Source organism: Rhinoderma darwinii, chromosome 6, assembly GCF_050947455.1.
Source record: "Rhinoderma darwinii isolate aRhiDar2 chromosome 6, aRhiDar2.hap1, whole genome shotgun sequence".
Taxonomy (NCBI): domain Eukaryota; kingdom Metazoa; phylum Chordata; class Amphibia; order Anura; family Rhinodermatidae; genus Rhinoderma; species Rhinoderma darwinii.
Window position 1 is genome coordinate 134816872 of NC_134692.1, and position 14138 is coordinate 134831009.

Genomic DNA, 14138 nt, shown 5'->3' on the forward strand with positions numbered 1-14138 from the left:
GCAAAACAGAAGAGAAACTTCTGACATAACATTCTTAGCGGTGTCATCCTCCATAGCAGTGTCCTCCAACCTGTTGTTCTCCAGCTCCTGCAAACTACACCTCCTAGCCTGTGGCTGTCAGAACATAATGGGAGTTGTAGTTTTTCAACACCTGGAGAGCACAGTTTGGGCACCACTGTCCTAGAGAGTCTATTCAGTCTGGAAATCAGACAGACTTCACCAATGTCATCTTCTCACTTACATCTATGACGATCATCTTCACTGGATTCCCCCTTTAAGATTTTTTTTCCTCAGATGTTCCTCTGGTCATTTCTGGTTTCCCAGAGCTTTGATGCTTATTTTAATTCTTTAGTTGAGTTTAATACTTTAAAAATCACCTTGACGTCTTTTTAGTTGAGTAAAAGCCACTAAAATCCTCTCTCCTTCAGAGAGACACTGGTATTGATCTTGGTATGTGACTGGCATACCGAACAGCTGCCCCTCCTGTTTCATGCCAGTGATGTTCTTCTGGCATACGGTAGTGCATTGGAGCAGAAGATAAGCAGTGGACAGTTTAGTCTTCACACTAAGCAGAGAAGCCATGTAGACGTCTTATATTGAAGCTGCTGCTAATACATAGTAGGTGCGTGTTAGGAGTATTTTCCGGAATATATTAGAGAATTGCTTTAATATAATATTGGGTTGCAGGGAATTTAAAGGGTACCTCCAATGTTGCTCCTGGCTGAATCTGACAGTGGGTAGCCGGCAGATTGGGCATACTGTTGCCTAGGCAGCCATATGACCCCTGAAGCCTAAAAAAAACTCCTATGCAGTAGAGGCATCAAGCGTCATAATGTTGTCTCTGCAACAGTACTGCCCAAAATCTGCCCGCTGCCCATTCTGGTGGGAGACGCAGCCACGAACACCATTGGAGGAACCCTTTAATTTTCTATGTTGTTGCCCTCTCAATCCATCATTAGAATAAATTTGCGGAGAATATAAGGTCTCCTGCAGTATTTTATGTGAATTATCAGCACAATCCTGTTTGTAAAGGGAGCATTTGTGATAATAAAACACAGGAATTATTATTTAAATGTGCCCTATTAGGGTATATACCGTATACGTCAGAAAAGAGAGTAGGAACCCCCCCCCCCATCAGCCTGAATGGAGAGCCACTAAGTAGACCCGGCTGTCCGTTTAACCCAAATGAATGATCGGCATGTAATACCACATTTTTCCAGCAGTGGGAGCTGTGAGGGAAAGTTCTGGCCAGTTGCAACTTCCCTGGAAGAGATCGGCTGTTTTCTGGGGGTTTCAGAAATCGGACCGTAGCGGTAACAGGCTAACTTCAATCGAGCAGTTTCACCAATGGTAGACCAATATTTTAGACTTGGCTTTTTTATCCCACTTACATACTAAAGAATTAGACACTTGTACAGTTCTGTTTTATATATAAAAAAATATTTGTATATATGTATATTGGTGTAAAAAGCTACATCTAAAATGGTTTCTGTTATCGTGGTGCATACTATACTTTCACAATAAAATTTAAAGATACCGTATGGAAAGCGGATTTTTTTGTTTCGTCTTAGGCTTGTTTTATCCTTCTCGGCATTCCGGTTCCACCTAAACGGCTACTAAAATGAGACTGCACGCTCATATCCCCTGCTTCTTGTAATCCGCTGAATGTATATTAGCAAGTAGATGACCGATAGAAGGGAGTACGACTGCAGGATCAGACTACACAGGGTTTGTTTGTAGTCTGTAACCATGGAGACACCTTGGTCTTACATAGAAGCTGTAGACACAAAACTAGGCTATAGTTAAACAAGACTATTTGCAAAGTTGTTTCATTCTTTTTTTAATTTGAAATATACTGGAGCAATTCTACAAAAAAAAAATAACTGCAACGGTGGTCATAGGCGTAAACGACATGGCCTCGGTTATCTGCACTAGGTCTGTACGCCTTTCTCCGCACGCTCCAACACGCAAATGTAGTTTACTATCATCTAAAAATGGTGGGTAATGCAAATTGTTTCCCATATTATGAATGATTTTCCGTGGGAGAAGTGTTGGATATGACTCAATGTTTTTTTTAGGAAATATTTCTCTGTGTGAATTGGAATGCTTGTCGTATGGTCCAAGCGTTACGTCTATGGCGAGCTTCACACGCAAGACAGACAAGAATGACAAAAAGAATTGAACTTGTTGCCCATAGCAACCAAAGAGAGCTCAGCTTTCATTTCCTAAACTACTTGGGAAAAATAAAAGCTGTGCTCTGATTGGTTGCTATGGGCAACAAGGCCAGTTCCTTTGTTTGATCGTTAGAAGTCGGGTGTCCCACAACCCAAACCACACCCCTTTTTACCCATGTAAACCTGGGCAGTTTTTTTTTTGTGGAAAAGGGGGCACCGCCATCGACTTAGTCTTATATACAGACCCTTCAAATGTACAGATTCTGGAAATAAAGTACTGAATTTGTGATGTTTCCCAACGTGAGTGCCCATAGCTCCATAATATAGACCTGTAGAGACTAGATTGCCGCCATACAGGATCCATAGGGTTGTGTATAGGACAAATGTACGTCATTTACTAACTGTAATCACAAAAAATGGCACATGGCGCCAGAATGGCGTAAAAGAGGCAGTCATCATGCTGCCCTAGTCTTACACTACAGGATATTTTACATGAGACATTATTGTCACTAATCCTGCACAATCTGTAATAAAGAAGCCATGTGACCGCCTCAATGACACCCCGTGACCTTCCCCATCGTCCTCATTGGGTGTACCATGATGGCACGGGATATACTGTATAAAGTGGGTGTAACAAGATGGAGGCGTGACTCCCGCTTTGGACGTAGAATTCCATTTACGTCTCGTGTATACGGCCGGTGATAACTAATCTCATTCACTGCTTCGTACGAAACCTATTCGTTACATCAGTTTCGTGCTCCGCCGTTTAGACCTTCTACGTCCTTCCGGCCTTGTCTCTATGGTCACAGGCCCCTCTAGCACTCGCCGGAAATCACTCTATTCCTCTCCACGCCTCGGTGCAGTGTGGGTAGCCGCTGTCAGCCATGGCGTCCCGTGTCCTCTGTGTGTGTGTTCGCTCAGCGCTGCGCCCCCTGCCCCGGCGCTCATTGCCTGCTGTGAGCACCTCCGCTTGCAGGCAGCGCTCTTCCCTGGCCAGACCTGCAACCAGCGCCACGGTCCTCGCCACACAGGTACAGCATGGGGTCGGAGACCAGGCAAGGCCAAGCAGGGGTCACCTGGTATATAGAGGGGTATGTGTGAGTGTATGTGGCCGTATATCATGTGGATGTGTAGGTCGGGGTAGGTCACGTGCGCTTCTCCAGCATGTCGTGACAGTCAATGCCCACGTTGGTGGTGACATGCTGCCTGCCATAAGCGTCATCTGCATCCAATATGTGCTGCCCTGGCTGAATATTACCTTCCAATTCCTCACTAATCTCACGATATGCTTGATGTCAGTGAATAGAAACGGGTTTGTTTACATATAGAGGTTGAAAATTATCCTGATTTAAATCCACCTGGCAGAGGTGCAGGCTCGTTACAGTGTGTCAGCGCTCTTGCAACAAACCTGGTAGTTGAATGAGCAGAACATTGACACTGGCTCCTCCCTAAGCCTCTGTTTACATCATGTTTCGGTCATACAGTTTTGGGATTTTTCCGCTCCGTTCCAGCACCGCTAATGATTTGTCGTCAATACTGCGCCGAGAAATGTCTGCACGAGACCTCCCTTTAAGCCTCAGATCACATTGTGTCGGATCCATCCGGTAGTCAGAAATGTGATGATTGCCCCTCAATATGACGAGCTGCCGAGGAATTGAAACAGCGTTTATTAGAAAGTTACAGAACTTCATACAATGACTGACTACTTCAGGCGTTTATGGCACGTGCTCTGATGGGTGGGGTATTACATCTGGGGTGAATGGGGGTTCCTGGACCACCGGCTGTCGCGCTCTCCATACAGCTCTATGGCCGCACACAACCCTCTCTGTTAAAGTCTATGGGAGGTATGGAAAGCGTTAAGCATTGAACTGTCTGCAGTATGTGAGTCGTCTTCAGTCTGATAGGGAGCGCTGATCACAGCTGAAGGTGCTAAGCGTTTCGTCAATACTGGGGGTCTCCGCAACCGGACCCCCACCGATCCAAACTTTTTACATGTCTTTGACGTATCAAAAGTTGGATGAAAGTTTAAAATGGGATCCCCCCATAAGGAGACTGATCTGTATTATTTGACTGTGTTTATTCCCTCTAACCCTCCCTGTGTCTCGTTTCTGCAGGTCTCTGGCTCCTTATATAAGTCATGCCGCCAGTACAGCGGCCCTCCTCCCCTCACCCTGGAGGGCATCTCCGAGAGAGTTCTATATGTATTGAAGCTGTATGATAAGGTTGACCCAGAAAAGGTGAGTGTTTTTGGTTACCGAGGTTGCTCTTACTCATACCAGTGACATCATTCGTGCACATGTGAGGGACTGTCACCAAACTGACCACTCTAACCTCTTGGGGACATGCCACGTACTATTACGTTGATGTCGCCAAGGGGAATTATGGAGCGGGCTCACGTGCCGAGTGCGCTCCATACTCGGCGGGTGATGGCTGTGTTACACAGCTGACGCCTCACACACCAGCGGGCGGAATCAAAGTTCACTTTGATTCCGCCCGTTTAACACCTTAAATGCCGCTATCAATCGTGACCGCAGCATTTAAATTGTTAGAATCAGGGGGGCGCCCCCTGAAACACGCCATCGCTCACCACCCGTGGCGCGATCGGCCGTTTAAAATGGTTGCTATGAGGGCCTAATAAAGGCCCCCAGTGCTGCCATCTTTGTACTCCTTTTGAAGCTCTAAGGTAATGTTAAAAAAATAAATACAATTTAACATAACTGGTATTGCCACTTCTGTAAAAGATACAATATAGCGTTGTTTAACTCGCTCGCTGAACACCGTAATTTTTTTTTATTATAAAACCCGCAAATTGCTGTTTTTTGGTCACCTTAGCTCTCAAAAAAAGTAATCAAAAAGTCGCATATACCTCAAAATGGTATCGGCGAAAACTACAGCTCGCCTCGCAAAAACGAAGCCCTCGCGTTGTTAAATTGACGGAAAAATAAAAAAGTTATGGCTCTCAGAATATGGCGACATGTGGTAAAACAAAACGTATACATTTTGGTTCTGCCATAATCGTACCAACCTGTAGAATAAGATGAACATGTACTTTTTACCGCCTGATGGACGCGGTAAAAACAAAACCCCCCCCCCCCCCCAAAAAAATGGCGTAATCGCTGTCTTTTTTTTTTTTACCAGTTTCCCCCACAAATAATTTTTTTTCAGCTTCCCAGAACGTTATGCAGTGCAATAAATGGTGCCATGAAAAACGACAACTTGTCCAGCAAAACACAAGCCCTCATACGGCTGTCAACAAAAAAACAAGTTATGTCTTTTGGAAGGCGGGGGGGGAAAAAACTAAAAATGTACTTTTTGATATACAGCTGCTTTGTATCCTGTATACAGAGCAGCTGTATCTTCCACATATATAGTTCACGTACAGCCCACATCATTCTGACCATTTTATGGGAGCAGCTGTATCTTGCAGACGTCCCTATTTACATGGGATTTCCAGTTTCCAGAAATAATGATTTGTACAGTGGAAATAATTCTAATCTACTTTGTATGTAAGTTCCTCATGGTATTGCATGCAATATTTCTGCTTGCTGTCAGTGAATATGAGCTTTCATTGTTTACTTCCATAGAATAATGATAGTCTTTCCTGGTCATGTGGTGATCACAAAGGTGCCCGGCTCTTTACGAAAGCGGTGTGATACAATACCACAACGTGCCGTGCAACTGTGTGATCATCGCACGACCAGTACGGATTCCCATCTTCTTGATATAAACAAAAGATACAATTCTGTCCATGGTCATGTGATGGACACACAGGTGCATAGCTCGTTACAGTATCTGGTCAATTTATTAATTGTTTTCGCTGCCATTTTTTTTTTTTTTTTTTTTTTTTCCTGCATCGTGGGCATGGGATTTTCAAAATCTCATCCCATTTGCTGCTACTGTAATGCTGCAGAATTTCCATTATGTTCGTAATATTTGTGGGATTCTCAAGTCAATGCAACAAAGCAGACACTATATACCGGCATTAACCATTGCCTTACATCACGGGTAGACAATCCCTCAAGTGTGCGGGCAGGGCGGACCCCGCTGCATCGGGATGCTCCAGTCATAACTGTCCCCGCATGGACGTATCTGTTAAACGGAGGCCAGTGACGGATGCCATACAGTGGCCTTCATCACCCATAGACTATGTCATTTATTTATTTTTTTAAATTCAGATTTACAAAGTGTCGTGTTGCTGTAAAGATTGCATGTGGGCGGCCATGATTGCAAAGATTGTAAAGAGTTGAGTGGTGTTTTTACAAGGTGCCAGGTGTCCACTTTCAGAAAATATATGGGCATGAAGGGGTGTAATATGATTATTTCTTTTAGTCTGGTTCATTTCTGGTTGTCAAGTGTGAAAATTGTCCTGGCAGCGAAAGGCTTAAAGCGGAACTAAACGTTCAATCAACTTTTTTTATTTTCTAGCACCAAATGTAATCTAATTTATTAATGAACTTGGGCTCCTTTTTGTGTTGTGTTTTAAATTTGACAATTTTCCACTACATTTTATTTCTTGTATTTTTCCTGTTGCTAGAAATCCATACGCCGTTTGTGCACGGGTGGGCAGCGGCCCCATCCTGACGTCCGGAAGGTCTCTCTGCCTCTATGTACTATACGGTTCTCTATAGAGTAGCCGGCAGGGAGGAGAATGCTGCTGTCCGGTCTATAGTGTGTGCCAGGCGCATCAGTAGGAGAAGCGCAGTTCTGGCGAGGGTACAGGGAGCCGCCGTTTATCCTAGTGATGCGCCTGTCACGCACTATAGACCGGACAGCAGCAGAGCGCACCACGTTCTCTTCCCTGCGCTCTGCTGCTGCCGGTTACTCTATAGAGAAGTGTATAGTACAGAGAGGCAGAGACACCTTCCTATGGGCAGACTGAATATTGCATACGGTACTGGCAAACGTCACACACGGTAAGACACGCTCCTGGCAACTGGACAAAATCAGGGAGTGTGAGAAAATAATGTGGAATGTTTCACCAGAAAAAAAAAAAGCTGCGTAAAAGGTACTTTTGAAGTGAAAAGAGTAATGTCTTCACATAGTGACCGCAGTTTTTAATTTATTTGGCAAACGTTTTGTTACGCTTTAAGCCTTTTCACCAAAGTTGTCATTTGCCATTTAATACCAGCTTGTCACAATGAAAACATGACCTTTTTCTTTTTTCACAAATTTAAAGGGGTTATGTGTGGGGACCAAAAATCATCATTGCAGTCCCTGCAGTATGTGATACACTCGCTAATATACATTCCGCTCCTCCGTCGCGCTGATTCTGAGATTTTCATAGATTTTTATAGCGCTGCCGGGGGACCGGATATCTAGTTGCATGGTTTTCAATGATGATGATGATACGACTCTTCGTCATGTGACCGGCCCCGATGCGCTCCATGTAATTGCTGTATTACTGCTTGTACATAAAGTCAGCGGGGTCAGTCACGTGACGGAGTCGTATCATCAAAGAAGGCTGCGCAGCTAAACTTCCGGTCCCCCGGCAGCGCCATGATGATCTCAGAATCAGCGCGACGGGAGCGGAATGTATATTAGCGAGTGTATCACATACTGCAGGGACTGCACTGATGATTTTTTGTCCTCGCATAAACCCCTTAACAATATGGCGCGTGCTACGTTCTGTGATTCTTCTGTTTATATTCTTCGTTTCCATGACTCAGCGGTTTTCAGGGTTCATTCACTATTGAGTATTCGGGGTCGGTGTTTCTTCGATATTGAATGAGTCCAGAATATTGGTCCAGTGTTACTCTATGGAGCCGTTCACACTTATGTCTGCATGCGGCCTTGTTTCTAGTCACTCTGTATTTTTCAATCCATGGCGTACTCCAGCAATATTATTCTCCCTGTAGTCAATGGAGCCTGAAAAAAAAATCCATATTTCACTTCCATATTCTGGAACAGTCGTCCTATCCGCAATCTGAGAGGAAACTGATGACCGTCCATATGAGACCCAATGCTGTCTTGACGCTCCGCTCTTTCTCACATACTCATTGCTGCTTCTTCCCTTCCAGCTGTCAATCAACTCACACTTCATGAAAGACCTGGGACTGGATAGTTTGGACCAAGTTGAGATAATAATGGCAATGGAGGACGAGTTTGGTAAGAAACATTCCCTGCTGAAAAAGGAACGCAAAGGATCATTTCACAATCCCACAATAGATGTACAAACCATTCAGACCCCAAACCAGTGTATGGCAAGTTTTATTATGTAGAGAGTGAAATTATGGGGCCTCTTGCACCCTCCACCCTTTTATCATGTGGATTTTAGGTCCAAAATTCTGCTCTAATTTCTTAATATATCTTTATAGTGGTCAGAGCTCCATTTTTCTGATATAGATCTTTTAACTCTGTCTTTACAGGGGATTTGGCGCTAACATGTTGGTTACCTGCAGCCACCACTAGGGGGAGTGATGGAGCAAACTGCGTACGGTCTTCTTCTAGTGGTGCAAGCAGGTAGTCAGCAAGTTCTCTTTTAACTCAGTCGGTACAGAGCTCCAAATCCCCTGCATAGACCGTTTTAAAGATGTAATAAGAAATTAATCGGCACAGAATTTTAGACCTTTTTAAGGATGGAAATTCACTTAGTAGTTGTCTCCACTGAACACCGTTTTATAGAAAGATCTTTCTAGAATCGTTTATCTTAAAGCTATATATTTTTCACAACGTCTGACTGACCTTTTATAAAATGTATTTCCGATATAGACTGGTGCAGCCAACTTCTTCCTGACAGAACAGAATCTAGTACGTTACTTATCCTGTACTGATCCTGAGTTACATCCTGTATTATACTCCAGAGCTGCACTCACTATTCTGCTGGTGGAGTCACTGTGTACATACATTATATGGCTTATCCTGTACTGATCCTGAGTTACATCCAGTACTGGTGGATTCACTTTGTACATACTATATTATTTTATCCGATTGCTTTGTGTGCGGCACTTTTCCGTAAAACAGCTTGTATGTGTAAGGCCCATTCTGTTCTATATGTCCAAAGGCTTTGTTCACATCTGCATAGTCATTTATAGTGTTCTGTTCTTCGTAGGAACGGAAAACAAAAAACCATTCCGGATCAGTCACATAACGAACACCAATGGCGCCCAACAGACCCCGTTGACTTTAATGGGTTTCGTCATGGTGTGCGTCATTTTACCGGATAAATAGTAATGCATGCTGAGTTATTTATTTTTTTCCTGCATTTTTGGCGGATGCTTCTAATGGAGCCTCCGACGCAGATGTGGACAACAGTCAAATTTGAAAATGCTGCTATTACGTTGTCTTGCCACTAGGTGGCGAACACCAAGCATCTTTTAAAATGTCAGCAGCTGCTTGGTTTTGCTTGCGTGTCTACGTGATGGGAATACCAAATATTACTGTGCATTACAGACGGGGTGCACTCGCTGTCAGATATTTGTTAATATGGCACAGTATAGGACACGTTACTGTTCGGAATAATTTACATACAGAGGCGAAAATGACAAAGGCTTCAGGTCTGTAGCTAGAGAAATAGAGCAGCAACAATAGGTCCTTGTGCTTTTACAGATAGTCCTGGGCATTAAAGGGGTTGTTTCATCAGATAAACCCCCATTAAAGCACATCACGTGGTAAAGGGGGACCACTCTTGTGACCAAGCACTTCTAATAAGCAGCAGCTCCAGCTCTGGTGGATTCGGGTTGTCCATTATTACAAATTTAAGGGGTTGTCTGTAGGGACGAATGGTCTGGTATGAAGTCGGTACCCTATGTGCGGAGTTATACTGTGGGGTACAGCTTTCTATGGTCCCGCAATTCACTGTAAGCTTCCAGTTTAGGCTGTTCTTCCGCAGCGCAGTGCCCGGGTGTCACATTGTAGTGTTCAGAATATTATAAAATATGATTTACCCAATGCAGCGGAAAACCCTTAACTCACTTGGGTTCATGTTTGCTTCTCCTGGTCTTCACCCTTCTGCTGCATTGTGGAGTCCTTTAAGCAGCGGTTACTTTTAATTGTCACTAAGACAATCTCCGGGACGGTGACATGATTTCTCTGCATGCTGTGATCTCCCCTCCCGCCACCCACTCGGGTTGCTAGGATACCAGATTGTGCGCAGGCATCAGTACACACACGTGCAGGGAGGCAGCAGTGTATCCAGCGCTGAGCGCTTTCATTACAATATAGGTGAAGATGGTGGAAATCAATGGGGTAAACAAGAATTAGGAGCAAGTCCAACCAAGAAGCCTGGAGCAATGCCACATGTATCTATCCTTTACACCCAGCTTTCCCAGAGGTCTGAATGACAAATCTATCTAGATATGGCATGGCATTGGAGCGTAGGAGGCTGCACTACTAAAACGACTTGCCATTCCGGCGGCTGGGAAAGCTGAGTGACGACACCAATGGGAACTGTCGTTTTCCAGATGCAAAGTGATGGCTGAAAGCGATTTTGTAAAGTTGACAGGACTTTTTATTATGTCGGATATCCGTCTAATTCCTCTTATTTCTTGCAGGCTTTGAGATTCCAGATGCCGATGGTGAAAAGTTGATGACTCCACAGGAGATTGTAGATTACATTGCAGATAAAAAGGATGTATATGAGTGAAGTACAGGTGTCCGTTCCTCCATTCATTGTAAGTATAGCCGTTGTCCCTCTTCCCTCTTGTTTGACATTTTACGGCATTGCTTGTTTGTACAGATGCAGGAGGAATGGATGTCCAGCGAGAGCGAGAAACCACTTTTACCTTAATCTGAACCAAATCATTAAAGGGTCCTAAAAAGATATATATATATATATATATATATATATATATATATATATATATATATATATATATATATATATATATATATATATATATAATTTAATTTTTTTTATTTAAATTTTTTTTTTTTTTGGACAATCTTGAAGCAGATCATTCCTTAAGTAAAACAGGTTTTTGGAGACTGGCCCTTGGCCTTGATTCTTCACCCCTTGGTATTGAGTTTCCTGTGATGGCATTGACCTGTCTGCTGCGTGCAGGCAAAGTCAGAATAACAATGAGGTATTCCTCGCTTTCCCCAAGCTGAAAGACACAAACACGGTGTTGTGCCTTTTTCCTTAGTTAATGGCCTATTAAGGCATTCAATCTGATTTCCCCTGGCTTGGGCAGGGAGGATGGCAAGGGGTTCTTCACCAAATTTAGTATTTGGCAGGTAAAATGGAAACATGTGCCAGGCCTACTTCCATTTTTGTACCCTTTTAATCCATGACCATTCAGCCTCTAGATGAAGACCTGGGTAATCTGAAGAGCGTCACGGTGCTACGGATGAGCTGTCTTTCCAAATCGGATAACACTATGACTATTGTGAAGAGCGGTAGGCAGCAGCTTGGCAGGACTTACACCATGACGTTCACTATCCCAGTCTTAATTAGATTATTATTTTTTTAAATATATGAAGAATTCATTGAAATGACTGCTAAAGTGACATCAAGACCCATAAAACATTAGAGCGACCCCTGTGCATCCCATCAAAACTCTTGGGGTACTCTCGTTCTGAACTGGACAGCCAGTGGCACTTCTTACAAGTCAATGGGTGGCTTTTCTCCAGCATTGCCGAGACGAGATCAAGTAGATCATGCACCAAATCTTGCCTATAGTTTGTTTCCAGCATTATGCCTTTTTGTCTTTTTATATACTGAGTTTTTTGTTTTTTTTATAATTGTCTTTCTTCCTGCAGGTAGTTGGGCTGGGCGTGCTGTGACCTCGCCTGCATGCTGTGGCACCATGGCTGCCGTCACCACTTCTTCCAGGATCCTGTATTTAAACTGTACGAATGTGTTGGCCTTTAATAAATGTAAAAACAGAAAACAAAAAAAAAACAATAATCCACCTGTCCATCTGTTATTACTGCAGCCAAAATTTCAAATAAAGTTTGTGACATAAAACTCAGTTTATCTCAAACACAAGCCTCATATATGGTCACCCAGTGGTGCTGATGCTCTCGGCCCTGACCAGTTCAGTAGAGCCACAGAGGTTCCATGTGTTGTGGCCGTGATGCAGATGTTAAAGGGGTTTTCCCATCTTGGACATTTATGGCATATCCACGGGATATGCCATAAGAGTCCAATAGATGGTGGGTCTCACCTCTGGGACTTGCACCTCTCTCTAGAACGGGGCCCCCTAAACCCCATTCTAGCTTACTCTGCTCGCTTTCGCTGCCTCCCGGCCACTTCCATAGAAGTAGATGGGAGTTACGGAAACAGCGTAGCACGGCGAGCTATGCTGTTTCCTTGGTTACCAAGTTCCGGAAGCAGCGTAGCTGTTCAGGAACTTCTATGGGACCTACGGAAACAGCGTAGCTCAGCGAGCACCCGGCTATTTCCGTAACTCTCGAACATCTAACCAGGAAGTGGCTGGGAGGCAGCGGGGCTGAGGAAGCTAGAACGGGGTTTAGGTGGCCCCGTTCTAGAGATAGGTACGGGTTGCAGAGGCGGGATCCGCATCAATTGGTCTCTTATGGGATATCCTGTGGATATGCCATATATGTCCAAGATGGGAAAACCCCTTTTAAGCTTTAGCCATATTAGTCACCTGAAACTGGCCTCAGTCTCCAGTCGGCTGCAATGCGGATGTATTTTGGTGTGTCTATCACTGCTGCAAAATCAGGACTCCCACAGTTTGCGTTATCCAAACTCAGATCACCATAGGGTTTGATAGTCATCTAAGTTTGGTCCTCTTGAACTACAGGGGGGGGTCTAAGTATTTCTCCCATTATATGGGTGCATTGTGGCTGTCTGAATGTGGTCAATGAAATGGTGATAAGAGTGAAGACTGTAACACTTGGACTTATTGGGCGTATGAATTCTAGAGGTAATCACAGATGGCGAACTAGATTGGGTTATTGCACAGATTCCAGTACCGGAGGGGTATCCCAGCCAAAGTTACCCTAACTTGAAGAATGTACAAGCTCGGCGCAGATGTCATCCCAATATTGGAAGTCAGAACGCCAAGTCCCGTTCACCAGCATGAAACCTATCCGACCAGCACTCCTGGATGTGTACTGCTATTATAGTAACGTTTCAATTAGAACTTTGTATGGCTTTAGTACAAGTTTCGAGAACAGCGCCCTCTATCTGTGCACACTAAAAGGGCCACATTTGAATGGCACGGAGCCTGTTTTACTCAATAAACGTAGTCTACGATGGGCAAACCTCCAGTGCGAAGAGCAGAACTGGCTAATAGGTTGACGTATTTATATATATATATATATATATATATATATATATATATATATATACCACAAGAGCATTTACATAGGGGTGTGTAAAAATGACGACCCCCTCGTAATTATGCATGCCAGAAATTTGCTTTGTGGGTGTTAGCCCGTAAGGTGGGACCCCCCCCACCCATTGCATGCCCTTGTGGATCACATACCTCATTGGGTTTTAATGGGCAAGCTAAAATCCCGGAGCATGAAACCCCAAAGAATCCTGGGCCTGTTTATGCGATTGATGGGAGTCTCAGCTCACGGGCCCTCCTTAATGCAACTTTTTAAAATCTCAGTAACTAAGAACATAGTTTAATGGACTTCCCCTTTAAGAAGGGGTTAATTCTGTAAGGTCTGTTTTATTTCTGACTACATTGTGTGAATTTCAGAAGTAGACAAGGACTTTGCGCGTGGTAGACGGTTTGTCTTTTTCTTGCATGTTGTACATTTTTGTTCCGCAGCTTCATGTAAACACTACCGCGCCGGCGCTCGTATCCATACACGGAGGTGTTACACCAGCTTCCCCGGATGTGCTAGACCTTGACTTGAGAAGTCACACCATGCAGCTCTGATTATCTCACTGCTGGTAACGCCGTTACATTAGCAGGTTTTTGTTTTGTTTTTGTGGAAAATGAACAGAAGGATAAAGAGTCTAAAGACGCGTTTTACGCGTAGAAACTACTGCAATGCAAAAGCGACCGCACGTAACGAGAATGCTCAGAATGATAAACCACAAAA

At 43.9% G+C, this 14138-nt stretch overlaps 1 protein-coding gene across 1 annotated transcript; it reads left to right on the forward strand.

Annotated features, from left to right (window-relative positions):
- Window positions 1-2837: 2837 nt before the first annotated feature.
- NDUFAB1 (NADH:ubiquinone oxidoreductase subunit AB1) lies at window positions 2838-12082 on the forward strand. The gene is made up of 5 exons (XM_075830504.1): window positions 2838-3205; window positions 4289-4411; window positions 8192-8279; window positions 10664-10783; window positions 11871-12082. Exons 1-4 carry the CDS (start codon window positions 3059-3061, stop codon window positions 10753-10755), a joined length of 450 nt encoding a protein of 149 aa, XP_075686619.1. The 5' UTR covers window positions 2838-3058; the 3' UTR covers window positions 10756-10783; window positions 11871-12082.
- The last annotated feature ends 2056 nt before the right edge of the window (window positions 12083-14138 follow it).

What these genes read in the sequence shown, in the direction of transcription:
- NDUFAB1 (XM_075830504.1), top strand. Translation starts at nt 3,059, where the DNA reads ATGGCGTCCCGTGTCCTCTGTGTGTGTGTTCGCTCAGCGCTGCGCCCC. An exon ending in CCACGGTCCTCGCCACACAG is followed by an intron (nt 3,206 to 4,288) that starts GTACAGCATGGG and finishes TCGTTTCTGCAG; the next exon opens with GTCTCTGGCTCCTTATATAA. An exon ending in ATAAGGTTGACCCAGAAAAG is followed by an intron (nt 4,412 to 8,191) that starts GTGAGTGTTTTT and finishes CTTCCCTTCCAG; the next exon opens with CTGTCAATCAACTCACACTT.